Genomic DNA, 14,436 nt, shown 5'->3' with positions numbered 1-14,436 from the left:
ACCTGTACTGATGTCTGACCCCCAGACCATCTGTCATTTATTCATAACAAACAACTATAAAATGATCTGTAAACGAATATGGATTACTGAATTGATTACATAACTCACGTCAACAGAAGTGATCATGTGTGCTTTTTATTAAAAAACATGTAACATCCACCATAATATCTGATACATTTAGAGAGAGACCACAGAGGGATTACAGTTTTTTCCAATCGTTTACACACAATTTTGAAAACAGGGCTCTTTTTGTCAAAACATATCACACAATTAGCCAAACATCACACCCAATCAGCAGAACATAACAGATTGTTAGCAAAATGGAATATTTCTGTCAAAACAATAAACACATTGATAAAACCTTATACTGTTTTCATATCACTAACACATTCTTTGAATGATTCTACACTGTGTCCATCTTATACACACCAACGCAATAAATTCAAAACACATCTGTAAAAACCCTCTTCCAATGTATGGATCTTATTCAGACATATTGTTTGAGAGCATTAGGATAATTTAAATGACAAAAATATTTTGATGAACCCTCATCAAGCAATGCACAAAACTGATGCTGCAGGCAATATTTCTTTCTTTCACTGTACCATATGTTCAGTTACAGTGACAAGTCAATCAACAGAAAATGGCAAAATTATAGTTCTTGCTACTGTAAAGTGTAGAAAAATAAAAATCTGTACACAAACTACACAAACTACAGTCACTGAAGAAAAACTAAAGCAACAATACAAACTAGAAATGCAATTCCAAGGAATTACCAGTGCATGAAAATGCAAAAATATATAGATAGATAATGTAGATATGGTTACTAAGGTGTAGCTAGGGTAAACATGGTGGTTGCATAGTTTAAAGAGAGTTAATGTGTGAAGGTAGACAGTTTAAAGGTTAAACATTCCAGTTGTAACTTAACTAATGATTTCTAAAAGGTATGTTAAAATGTTAACAATGATAACCAGGTTGATTGGTTTACTAAGCTAATGATTTCTAACAGTTATGGTAAAAATGTTAACAATGCTAACTATGTTAACAATGCTAACCAGGTTGATCAGCTAACTTAACTAATGATTTCTAACAAAAATGTTAAAAATGTTAACTATGCTAACAATGCTAACTATGCTAGCAATGTTAACCAGGTTGATTAGCTAACCTAGCTAATGATTTCTATCAGTTATGCTAAAAATGCTAACTATGCTAACAATGCTAACTATGCTAGCCAGGTTGATTAGCTAACTTAGCTAATCATTTCTAGCAGTTATGTTAAAAATGCTAACTACGTTAACAATGTCAACTATGCTAACAATGCCAACCAGGTTGATTAGCTAACTTAGCTAATCATTTCTAGCAGTTGTGCTAAAAATGCTAACTATGCTAACAATGCTAACTATGTTAGCAATGCTAACTAGGTTGATTAGCTAACTTAGCTAATCATTTCTAGCAGCTATGCTAAAAATGCTAACCATGCTAACTATGCTAACCATGCTAACTAGCTAACTTGCTACTGAGGACTTTTATTTTGAAACATTTGTTGATAGGGTATCCATGGCTGCCACTATCAGGAATAAAGAAGTTACTGTAGTAAAATCATGTTGGTTGCTATGGAAACGGTCATAAACGCTTAATTTTGATGGTTGCTATGTTGGTTGCCAGGTACATGGAGGTCTCATGTAGTTGACTGGAGGCATAGTTGATGATAACTGACAGTTGGAATGGTTGAACAGTTAAATAGTTGAGTAGTTTCAATGGTTAAATGATTTAATAGTGTATTATTGCAGTGAGGACTTTTATTTTGAAACGGTTGTGGAAAGACGAAACAGGTTAACAGGATATGTAGTCTTCACAGAGAGTTGTATGCTTAAAGCCTGAGAGAGAGAGGGCTGCTGCAGGTGGGGCTGTCCACCTGGCATAAGATTCTAATTGCTTAACGACCCGACTGTGATGTCATAGAGGCCAATGTTAAGTCTATGGGGAAATTTTTAATAGTTTTTAATTTATAGTTTAAAAAGTATAAAAGTTACAAAGTTGAAAAATACTTAGCAGCATGCCCCTATTGAAGACCTACGTTACAACGTTTGAATGAAGTTTCTAGGTTAAACGGTTCAAGCTGAATAGAAAAAATGAATTTGGTAAGCGGAATAATAACTAGAAATGCAATTCCAAGGAATTACCAGTGCATGAAAATGCAAAAAAAATATAGATAGATAATGTAGATATGGCTACTAAGGTATAGCTAGGGTAAACATGGTGGTTGCATAGTTTAAAGAGAGTTGATAGTGTTTAGGTAGACATTTTAAAGCTTAAACATTCCTGTTCTAACTTAACTAATGATTTCTAAAAGGTATTCTAAAATGTTAACTATGCTAACAATGATAACCAGGTTGATTGGTTTACTTGGCTAATGATTTCTAGCAGTAATACTAACAATGCTAACTATGCTAACAATGCTAACCACGTTGATTAGCTAACTTAGCTAATCATTTTTAGCAGTTATGCTAAAAATGCTAACAATGCTAACAATGTTAACTATGCTAACAATGCTAACCAGGTTGATTAGCTAACTTAGCTAATCATTTTTAGCAGTTATGTTAAAAATGCTAACTATGCTAACAATGTTAACTATGCTAACCATGCTAACTAGCTAACTTGGTACTGAGGACTTTTATTTTGAAACATTTGTTGATGGGGTATCCATGGCTGCCACTATCAGGAATAAAGAAGTTACTGTAGTAAAATCATGTTGGTTGCTATGGAAACGGTCATAAACGCTTAATTTTGATGGTTGCTATGTTGGTTGCTAGGTGCATGGAGGTCTCATGTAGTTGACTGGAGGCATAGTTGATGATAACTGACAGTTGGAATGGTTGAACAGTTAAATAGTTGAGTAGTTTCAATGGTTAAATTATTTAATAGTGTATTATTGCAGTGAGGACTTTTATTTTGAAACAGTTGTGGAAAGAGGAAACAGTTAACAGGATATGTAGTCTTCACAGAGAGATTGTATGCTTAAAGCCTGAGAGAGAGAGGGCTGCTGCAGGTGGGGCTGGCCACCTGGCATAAGATTCTAATTGCTTAATGATCCGATTGTGATGTCATAGAGGCCAATGTTAAGTCTATGGGGAAATTTGTAATAGTTTTTAATTTATAGTTTAAAAAGTATAAAAGTTACAAAGTTGAAAAATACTTAGCAGCCTTCCCCTATTTAAGACCTACGTTGCGACGTTTGAATGAAGTTTCTAAGTTAAACGGTTCAAGCTGAATAGAAAAAATGAATTTGATCAGCGGAATAATAATAATAAGAAGCCTTGGAAGAACAGTACAGTGCATTTTCATGCACTGTAACAAGTAACAACAATCTAATCATCTCTCTATCTAGCTGGATCAGGCCATAAGAGTTCACCACATCACAGGCTATGGGTGCCTCTCATTTGGGCTTATATGTCCTCCCTCGCTCCTCTGGCCTCGATCCTCACTGATCGACATAAAGAACTAGAAATGCAATTCCAAGGAATTACCAGTGCATGAAAATGCAAAAAAAATATAGATAGATAAAGTAGATATGGCTACTAAGGTATAGCTAGGGTAAACATGGTGGTTGCATAGTTTAAAGAGAGTTGATAGTGTTTAGGTAGACATTTTAAAGCTTAAACATTCCTGTTCTAACTTAACTAATGATTTCTAACAGGTAATCTAAAATGTTAACTATGCTAACAATGATAACCAGGTTGATTGGTTTACTTGGCTAATGATTTCTAGCAGTACTGTTAAAAATGTTAACTATGCTAACAATGCTAACTATGCTAACAATGCTAACCACGTTGATTAGCTAACTTAGCTAATCATTTTTAGCAGTTATGCTAAAAATGTTAACAATGTTAACTATGCTAACAATGCTAACCAGGTTGATTAGCTAACTTAGCTAATCATTTTTAGCAGTTATGTTAAAAATGCTTACTATGCTAACAATGTTAACTATGCTAACCATGCTAACTAGCTAACTTGGTACTGAGGACTTTTATTTTGAAACATTTGTTGATGGGGTATCCATGGCTGCCACTATCAGGAATAAAGAAGTTACTGTAGTAAAATCATGTTGGTTGCTATGGAAACGGTCATAAACGCTTAATTTTGATGGTTGCTATGTTGGTTGCTAGGTGCATGGAGGTCTCATGTAGTTGACTGGAGGCATAGTTGATGATAACTGACAGTTGGAATGGTTGAACAGTTAAATAGTTGAGTAGTTTCAATGGTTAAATGATTTAATAGTGTATTATTGCAGTGAGGACTTTTATTTTGAAACAGTTGTGGAAAGAGGAAACAGTTAACAGGATATGTAGTCTTCACAGAGAGATTGTATGCTTAAAGCCTGAGAGAGAGAGGGCTGCTGCAGGTGGGGCTGGCCACCTGGCATAAGATTCTAATTGCTTAATGATCCGATTGTGATGTCATAGAGGCCAATGTTAAGTCTATGGGGAAATTTTTAATAGTTTTTAATTTATAGTTTAAAAAGTATAAAAGTTACAAAGTTGAAAAATACTTAGCAGCCTTCCCCTATTTAAGACCTACGTTGCGACGTTTGAATGAAGTTTCTAAGTTAAACGGTTCAAGCTGAATAGAAAAAATGAATTTGATCAGCGGAATAATAATAATAAGAAGAAGAAGCCTTGGAAGAACAGTACAGTGCATTTTCATGCACTGTAATGATGGGGCGAAAACAATGGGATAGTCTATCCAGTGTTAGTTATAGATCAGTGGGAACGCCCCTCGAGGATTGAGCATAACACACCTGAGTGCTGCATTTTCAATTTTGCACATGTGTGCTTACACACCTGGTGGATGTGTTTATTCAATTTGTTCATTAGTGTGGTCATTGGCAAGCCAGGGCTTTATAATGAGAAGGAAGTACCTAACAATCTTTATCTGTGTCTAAGGTGTGAAAATGTGTTTTACGTTTTGACATTCACTGTGTGTAATGTTTCGCAAAAAGTGTGAAGCTGAATTTGTGCTTACTGTTGTACTACTCTGCGCAGGCGTTTTGCTTCTTAAGTGTTAAGTATTCTTAACTGTCTGTTAATCTTAATTTTAGTGTGTAAACGATTGGAAAAAACTGTAAAGGCGTGAACAGCTGGGGGAGGGGAAGGAGGGTTAGGGGGAGCAGGAGGGAGAGTAAATGGATTGTGGGAGAGGATCAGAGGGGGTGAAACACTGGACTCATCAACACATTTCCCACCCAAGAGTGTATGTGTGGGGTGCTGATGTGTGTTCCAGCAGAGGTGCTGACGCTGTAATATCTGCTGGGGTCCAGAGATGAGGGAGTGGATTTGGTCTTGTGTTTTCCCCAACAACACAGAGTTTCAGCTGATGAGATGTGAGATGTGATAACATCATCTATCTGTATCTGGGGTCTTTACATTGCTGTCCTTCTACATATGGTGTGGGTCACAACAGCTTCACTGATGATCCAGTATTTATCCAAAACCCAGGATAGAGTGTGTGAGTGAATGTAGTCTTGACTCTGTGCAAGAGGGTCATTGTGTCAGAGATGCTGTAGAAGGCCAGAGTTCCTGCCCTGTGATCCACATAAACTCCTATTCTGTAGGTGACCACTAGAGGGAGTTTAGTCTCTTTGTTGTTGTGCCTGAAATAGGAGAAGAAGCTGCCGCAGTGCAGACTCCAGGACTGATCATTATGTCCAAACCCACACTCAGCACCTCCTTTCCTGCTGATGCTTTTATATGAGACTGCTATATAAACCTGCTGCCCACTCCACGCCACCTCCCAGTAGCAGCGTCCAGACACACCCTCACTACACAGCACCTGAGACCACTTCTCAAATCTCTCTGGATGATCCGGATATGAGTGGAGCCCAGCTCTCTTCTCCACCCTCCTGTTCCCCTCAGACAGATGGAGGTTTCTGTATGCTGTGTTTGGATCCAGTGTGAAGTGACAGGAGTCTGGTGAGGGAGAAGGGTGGATAGTTAGATGTATTTTGATTAGGTGTGTGTGTGAGAGAGAGAGAGAGAGAGAGAGAGAGAAAGTGAGAGAGAGCATGTGTGTATTATATACATTTTCGCATAAATTGTTGAGTAAATGTGAGTGTGTTTCACTGCTTGTACTCAAAAGATTAAAGGGATAATCCGGAGTGAAATGCACTTTAGATCGGACTATTGGGAGTACATACGTTGAGTTGACACCAAAATCATGTAATTCGGATGTGAATGAATTTAATCGAGTCAGTACCTTTCCGGAAATGTTAGTAAAGTGTTGTTGAAGCGTTGCGCAGCTGCCGCTGCGACATTTCCGAAAGGTACTGACTCGATTAAATTCATTCTGGACTCTCTATCCGACCACATAAAGACGTGGGGATACTTCGGTTTGGCTTTAGGGACCCTCTACTCAATACCACGTAAGTGTAGTGTTGTTTGGAACAGTAGAAGAGGTATAAAAATAGCGTTTTGTAGTGGCGAAAGGACCTGCCTCGGTCACTTACAGGCTAACGAGTTTTGGCTAAAAACGGTGAACTCGAACTTTCTCAAAATACATCCGAATGACATGATTTTGGTGTCAACTCAACGTATGTACTCCCAATAGTCCGAAAATTTGATCTAAAGTGCATTTCACTCCGGATTATCCCTTTAAGGCCATGTCCACATAGAGACGCGTTTTGGGTTAAACGCAGCTGTTTCGCATCGTTTTGGCCGATCGTCCAAACGAATACTGCAAAAGCATAGCCCTAAAACGAATCGATCTGAACCCGGGTCCCAGAGTGCATAAGTTCGAAAACGCAGCCCTCTAGCGTTCGTTTGGACGGCGGAAAACGCATACCCGACCTCTAGCCCATATACTTGTCAACATTTAGCTCTCAAAAAAACGGTATTATGTTACTGCATTTCGGTCATTGTTTTTACCTACCAGAGCCTATGCAGCCTATCCAACTGCTGCCTGCAGCCTACTTCCAAAACTCCAAAGCTGCGGTCAGATTTTGTTCCGAGGACACAAATTACCAACACTCAAGAGCAGTTTGTGATGTGTTAATCAATTCAATTTCCAACAATTTCATAACAGCTAATTCTAGAGTAGTCAACTAGCCCGCTTGCTTGCGAGACTCGGCTGTGAATTTTGCACCGGTTTCCTTATTTGGGTTTTGGTTTGCCAAGTGTTAGCCTATGACAGAAGGAACTTGAAATTGAAAGTAAGTGATTGTGTATGTGTAGGGTGTATTTCATACATAATATGGCAACCTGGTGGATGTCAGACTAACAGAAAATGAATGGATCAGTGATTTTCGAATGAATTATGATGGCCATGCAAATTACGAGAGTTTTCAACTCTCGGGACAACAAAACAGGAGGGCGGCAGGAGATGACCTTAAAATACGAGAGAAACGGGAGTTTTAGCTATGCTAGCCTTCCACCCATAAACTGTGAAAAATAGTTTTCACCTTGATGTTTCGTTAACACCTCTTCCTCTCCGTTTTCGGTGATTTGGTGAACTGAAACAGCGCCACGTATAGGCCTGGAATATGAAGTAGCGTGTTGAGTCATATTGAGATGGATCCGTTTGGACGCAAATGTTCTTGAAACGCTGCCAGTGAAAACGGAGGGGGAGGGGGGAGATCGTTTTGGTACGTGTGGACGTAGCCTAAAAGTGCCTTTACATTTCAATGTGTGTGTGTGTGTGTGTGTGTGTACCTGTTCCCTCTCCTGTTCCATCTCCTCCAGCTCCATGCTCTGCACAATCTTGCTGAGCAGGCTGTGTGTGTGTGTGTGTGTGTGTGTGTGTGTGTGTGTGTGTGTGTGTGTGTGTGTGTGTGTGTGTGTCTGTGTGTGTCTGTGTGTGTGTGTCTGTGTCTATGCGTGCTGTTTACATCACTGATTTTCGAGTGTGTCTATATTCATAAACAAAAGTGTGCTGCAAGGCCATGTCTGTTTGATTCTGTCATTTTTGTAATGGTTGTGTGCAAGTGCACGTGTGAGTGTGCTTCACTGCCTGTTGTCAAAGTTTGTGTGTGTGTATGTGTGTGTGTGTGTGTGTGTGTGTGTGTGTGTGTTTGTTTCCACAAATACTTGACTGTGTGTGTACATGTTTGTCTCAGTGTTTGTAGATCAGACCAACTTACACTTTAAGAACTCCTCTCTCGTTACTGGCTCAGTAAAAACAGCCTGGACATCAGACACTGAGAAAGAAGATATGCATTATAACTAACCAATCTTGAACCAAAGTGAAGATGGAGATGCACTCATTCAAGCATCACTGATCTTCATCAGGATGGGGAGAGCAGGTTCAGAACACCTTCAGATGTGGGGGCTGCTGGTCTAGTGGTTCAGGAGCTTCCAAATGGAACACCTAAAGGTTGTGAGTTTGATCCCAGGGGCTGCCACCATTGTGCCTCTGAGAAGGGCACCTAACCCCAAGTTGCTGCAGTAGTTCCTGTACTTATTTCGCTGTCAGTCTCTCTGGATAACAGCGCCAGCTAAATGATGATTCATTTTTAATGTAACGGAACCATTTGAATCAGTTCCTTAACCTAACAAAACCGCAGAGCAAAAGGGTCAAATAAGTTGGTATAGTATGCACTGAATTACCAAACCCATCTGGTTACAAATAACACGAGTAAGGATTGATGAGTCACTTTGTCAAATTAATGAATCATCTCACACTGTTAGTCATGACCAACAGGGTGAATATCACTATGCACAGGTACAGGTGCACGCTTCAATCAGTTATTTGTATAGCTTCTCAGACTGCTGGACAGAACTACTCATATACCACCGACCTTATAACTTATAACAGAAAAGGAGAAAAGACTGCACTTTGCATGCATTTCATTTTTTCTTTGTTTGTCCACAACCTGTTGCAGATATCTTGGCTCCTTCCTGCTTGAAGATGTTATCCAGTTGCACCTTCATTAGGGAGACAGATTCCTTCACAGCCTCAAAAGAGAAACGTTGGCTGAAGGTCATGCTGGGTAAATCTTTAGAGCGATGAGAGTCTCTGATTGAAGGGACTTTCTATAGAGAAAAATAAATAGAAGTGGAGACAAACTCTCTGAATATTCAGACAAGGTTGTGTTTATCAAGGGCTGCAACATGAGTAAAATCAGTTGGTTCAGTTTATTGTGAAGGCCATGCTGGTTGAAACTGTACTGCAAGGAGCACCAGTGACTGACACAACATTCTGCAGAGAGAAACACACAGAAGGTGAGACAGGCCATCTGAATATTCAGCCAGGGCCGTTTACCCAAAGTTACAGTGGGTTGAAGTGAGTGTAATAAAGTAGCATGTTGATTTAGTGTGTGTGTGTGTGTGTGTGTGTGTGTGTGTGTGTGTGTGTGTGTGTGTGTGTGTGTGTGTGTAATAATGCAGATATTCATGTTAGATACATACAGTACTGCATACTGCATACTGTGCATCCTGCATACTGCAGCACTGTACATTCTGCATTTAAAGCAATACAATCTATGATTTACCACCTCACATACTGTATATAGCTCACACACAGACTTTATTACACACTGTTCATTTGGACACATATCATATGTTGCACGAAAATACATCAACTCAATAATTTATAGAAATAAGTTCAGTTTTAGGAGGGCAGGTCAATGTATCAGCTAAACGTTTTATATACTCTCATATCATTTTAACCTAATTCCAGTTTCAGGAGGGCAGGCAAATGTTACCTTGAGGAAATGGATGTGATCCTCTGTGTGTGAAAGCTGCTCCAGTTCAGCATCTCTCCTCTTCAGCTCAGCAATCTCCTGCTCCAGTTGCTTCAGATGTTCTTCAGCCCGACTCACCTCAGCCTTCTCCTGACCTCTGATCAGCTCTGTCACCTCAGAGCGCCTTCTCTCAATGGAGCGGATCATCTCAGTGAAGATCCTCTCACTGTCCTCCACTGCTGTCTGTGCAGAGCTCTAGGGGGAAGCGAGACAGCCCCTGATGTTTAAAAAATGCTATTTGGGAAGCGTTTAGCTCACCACCTTTAGCTAACCCACTGATTGCGATTAGCTCACCACGCTTAGCTAACCCACTGATTGCGATTAGCTCACCACCCTTAGCTAACCCACTGATTGCGATTAGCTCACCACGCTTAGCTAACCCACTGATTGCGATTAGCTCACCACCCTTAGCTAACCCACTGATTGCGATGTGGGGCTAAAGCGTACACCGGAACAAGCTCTGTAGTAGTTGATCAACAAAGAATACTGTCTCCACGGCTTATTTGATGTGTTTTAATCGGTTTTAATGTACAAAAGACCCTATAGGGTAAAACATTTGCCAGAGTTATGCTTTCATGTTGGTAATAACAAGAACCTCACACAGGTGTCATACTGTAGTCAGTTATAAATGTCTCAGTACTCACCTTGAGAGTGTCCACAGCCTTCCTCAGCTCCTGCAGCTCCTTCTTTCTCTCCTGGATTCTCTGCTGGAATGTCTTCTGGGTCTGTCCCAACTGCTTGTGTTGATAAAAATGCAAACATTGATTACCGTTATTCTGTTAATTTGTCATAACAATGATATCAACTATGCACAGCATAGCGGTACAAAATATGACCACTGCTCAGACCTGTACATCCTCTCCATGAAAATAGAGCTTCTTCCAAAACAATGATCAGCTACCACATACTAGTCTTGTGCTGAACACAGTACTGTAAAAACAATATGAACTTGAATTCAATTTGGAGAACTGGTGTTACACATTAAACACATTAAAGTCAAACTGACTCAGGGACTGAAAACATTGGACCTTTTTTGTGGTATCATATTCATATTGATACTGCCATGTCAATGTTTGACAGATTTGACACATTTTGCCCTTTGCACCTGCAATGATATGTGTTTTCTCTAATGACAAAGACATCCAGTAGATGAAGAAAAACAGTGGATATTAAGAAATATAATGCTCTTGTAATTATACAAAACACATTATATGTCAAATTAAGAAGTGTAGCTCCACTATTCACCTGTTTGTCGGTCCTTTCTGCAGCAGCCTGGAGTCCAGTCTTCCTAAAGTCCTCCACCAGCTCAGCAATCAGAGTGTTTTTACAGAGAGCAGGTCTCGGCCTAAATGTCCGTCTGCACTGGGGGCAGCTGTAGATGCCTTTACCATCCTCCTGATCCCAGCAGCCTTTAATACAGTCCAAACAATATGTGTGTCCACATGGAATGGAGACTGGATTCTTCAGTAGATCCAGACAAACTGAACAAGTGAAAGACTTCTGTCTTTTGGCTGCGTCGTCCGCCATGTTTTGTCCTGACCACACATAGCAAGAGACAGCAGTGTGAAAGGTCACTTTTGGCTTCTTGTATTATCATCAGTAGGAGTGGCTGCCACATGGATAAGGAGGAGTGATTGCTACTATATCTGAGAATATACAGTGTGTCTCTCAGTGTGTATGTGGGAGAGGTGTGGGAGAGAGGATGTATGAGATGGCAATAGATAACAGAGAGTCTCTGACATGTGTGTGTGTGTGTGTGTGTGTGTGTGTGTGTGTGTGTGTGTGTGTGTGTGTGTGTGTGTGTGTGTGTGTGTGAAATAAACACACACAGAGGCATGGACCGAAACGCTTCCGTCTTGAGACATATTAATTATGAGAGTAAAAGCGTGCTGGTGCATTTACAAAATCCTCTTGTTTTATGCAGAGTTGAACCCACATATTTCTTGCCTGCCTGTGTAAAATAAATATCATTGGAGAGCATGCTGACCAGAGATCCGGGGATCTACACGGTGCTACAGTACCTCGGTTTAATGTCTTATCCAAAGGGTGGAATAGCACTGCATGTATTTAAACACAGTTCTATGGAGTTTGGGTGTAAAACTAGCATGCTAGTTACCTAAAAAATGGACAAAAAACCTGCAGACGTCGGTGGTGTGAAGTCTGACAGCACACACAGGTAACAGCATAATGGCAGCAAGCACAGGCTGCATATGAGGACACCACGGTAGTTCATGGTCACGACACGGTAAATATTTATGTGCTTTGGGTGGGGCCCTTAATGAGAAGTAGCCCCGCTGGAGTCTGGTGTCTGCTCAGGTGCCTTCAGACAGGTGAGGCAGGTGTACCTGTCCAGCGTGAGGCTGTAGAGGTGCAGCAGCTCCTTCCAGTGGCTCTTCTTGCCGTGGACGAGCACGAGTCCGCAGACGGCCGAGTAGAGCGAGGAGAGGAAGACGGTGATGACCAGCACGTTCTGCTGCTGCTGTGAGATCAGCTAGTGGACGTACAGTAGAGGAGAGGAGGACGGTGATGACCAGCACGTTCTGGTTCTGCTGTGAGATCAGCTAGTGGACGCAGAGGAGAGGAGGACGGTGATGACCAGCTCGTTCTGCTGCTGCTGTGAGATCAGCTAGTGGACGTAGAGGAGAGGAGGACGGTGATGACCAGCTCGTTCTGCTGCTGCTGTGAGATCAGCTAGTGGACGTATAGGAGAGGAGGACGGTGATGACCAGCACGTTCTGCTGCTGCTGTGAGATCAGCTGGTGGACGTAGAGGAGGACGGGGATGACCAGCACATTCTGCTGCTGCTGTGAGATCAGGTAGTGGACGTAGAGGAGAGGAGGACAGTGATGACCAGCACGTTCTGCTGCTGCTGTGAGATCAGCTAGTGGACGTAGAGCTCGGCCGCCAGGAAGAGCAGCTAGATGAAGGCCAGTGCCAGGCTCATGTGGATCACACACACCTCCGCGCCCAGCTTGGGCCCGTGGAAGCCGTTGGTGCTGGACTTCAGGTGGAGCAGGTGGAGCAGCAAGTGCACAGAGATGTATTAGTGAAGGCTTTGCAGATGCTGTGTGAGATTGTGCTGTTTGGAAGTTATGTTTAGAAAATTGTGTGACAAGCAAAAATGTAGTGTAAACCAGTAACTAGTTGAAATATCATCCTGCTCTAAAACCTGTATTGTATTTTTATTGTTTTAATTCTCCCTCGTTTGGAGATATTATTGGAGAACAACTCAGGAGTCTGTGGGCTGTAACAAGATGTCTGATGTCTGTTAGTAGAATGATGCACAATATTTTTTCAGAGTGATGTGATTCTATACTCATCTAAAGGATTGGTGCTCACCCAGAGAGTAGAGACTGCTTGGGTAATAAATAAACACGTCTATATTTTGTTGTCACGTTGCTCTGCTATTTTGGACAAGAAATATAATGCAGTAGAAAGGTATATTTAGCAGATTCATTGAGGACATAGAGCATTCAATGCTACATGGACCTGATAGTGGATAACTTGGATGAATTTAGGATACCCCTGTACCTTTCCCCACTGGAGATATGCCTCCTTGAACGCCTACTGGGAATGAAAAATGAATCAATGCAGTTTAAAATATCAAGAACACATACAAGTCCTAGCCTAAATAGATATGAATGTCCGTTAGAAAAACAAAGCAAAAAAAAATAAAAACATTTTCTAGAATGTTACTTTCCCAAAAGAGTTTATTAAAGTTAATTTGAAACCTGCCAAGATGTGAAGGATGTATGAAATGACGTATGTGGAGGATGTATCATCACCAACATAAATCTGCATAATTATTTATTTTCATATTATCACACGTCTAACCGGAACCAACACCCCATAAGTGTAGACACACACATCAGCTCCATTGCACACATGCAGCCACTCAGGGTGAGTCTCTGCTCTCCCACAGAACACAGATGATGTCAACATTCTGATCTGGGATCAGAGTCAGATAGATTGTGTTGTCTTTCTCATACACATGCATGCAAAATGTATTGTTTTCAATAGGGCTTTGTTTTTCATCATATTATCTTTCTTGTTGTTTACACATGTCCCCAGGTATCCACCCTGCAAAAATGGGAGGCATTAATATGCAGGGTCCAAGATCTCATGCCCCTTGTGCAATGAGTTGCCTTTATGTGTGAAATACATATGGCTGTTGAGTGCTTTTTTTCTGTAAAAACTTAATAATCTTGTATTTTCTATTTTCTACTTGTTTTTATTTCCACTCTTTTACCATGTGTTTGGTTTCCTATCTAGCTTTCATGTAACCGTCTTGCCACCCCCCCTCCCCCATTCCCGTGTTTATGAAAATCAATAAACAGTTGATAAAAAAAGGCTACATCCTCTGATGTTGTCTTTCTCATAGACATGCATGCACAATTGATTGCTTTCAAGAGGTTTATTGTTTTCATGATCTTTTTTGTTATAATTTCCACACATGTCCTAAGATAAGCAAATTAAGTAATGACTTCTAAAAATGTGATCATGTGTGCATTGTTATTTATTTAGTCATTTAACATGTACATTTAACCAAAAAACATTGTAAAACCCAATACATATCACAGGACTATGTATATTTAGAGGCAATTATTTATTATTTTAAAAATAATTTGTTGAATACAGATTGGCAAAGGTTTCCTTTGTCAGTGAAATATAACATGCTTCATATCAGACTTTCCATCAGATGT

The 14,436-nt window shown here is 40.4% G+C and overlaps 1 protein-coding gene across 1 annotated transcript; it reads right to left on the bottom strand.

Annotated features, from left to right (window-relative positions):
* Positions 1 to 5,451: 5,451 nt before the first annotated feature.
* Positions 5,452 to 13,675, bottom strand: LOC134089386 (tripartite motif-containing protein 16-like protein). Its single transcript, XM_062543829.1, has 11 exons — positions 13,619 to 13,675; positions 12,693 to 12,734; positions 12,451 to 12,537; positions 12,079 to 12,224; positions 11,850 to 11,893; positions 10,979 to 11,268; positions 10,378 to 10,467; positions 9,695 to 9,928; positions 8,864 to 9,023; positions 8,132 to 8,188; positions 5,452 to 5,966 (listed from the first exon to the last, which is right to left on the bottom strand). The coding sequence occupies exons 1-11, from the start codon at positions 13,673 to 13,675 to the stop codon at positions 5,452 to 5,454; spliced, it is 1,722 nt and encodes a 573-aa protein (XP_062399813.1).
* Positions 13,676 to 14,436: the final 761 nt, after the last annotated feature.

The sequence above is a fragment of the Sardina pilchardus genome, chromosome 8 (genome assembly GCF_963854185.1).
Source record: "Sardina pilchardus chromosome 8, fSarPil1.1, whole genome shotgun sequence".
Lineage (NCBI taxonomy): Eukaryota > Metazoa > Chordata > Actinopteri > Clupeiformes > Clupeidae > Sardina > Sardina pilchardus.
The sequence above is the reverse complement of the archived record's forward strand: the minus strand, read 5'-3'. Positions and strand labels throughout refer to the sequence as shown.

Coding starts and splice junctions, on each gene's coding strand:
- LOC134089386 (XM_062543829.1), bottom strand. CDS start 13,675: ATGTTGACATCATCTGTGTTCTGTGGGAGAGCAGAGACTCACCCTGAG. Junction 12,225..12,450: donor AGAACGTGCTGGTCATCACC/GTCCTCCTCTCC, acceptor TACGTCCACTAG/CTGATCTCACAGCAGCAGCA. Junction 9,024..9,694: donor ATCACATCCATTTCCTCAAG/GTAACATTTGCC, acceptor TTTTCTCTATAG/AAAGTCCCTTCAATCAGAGA.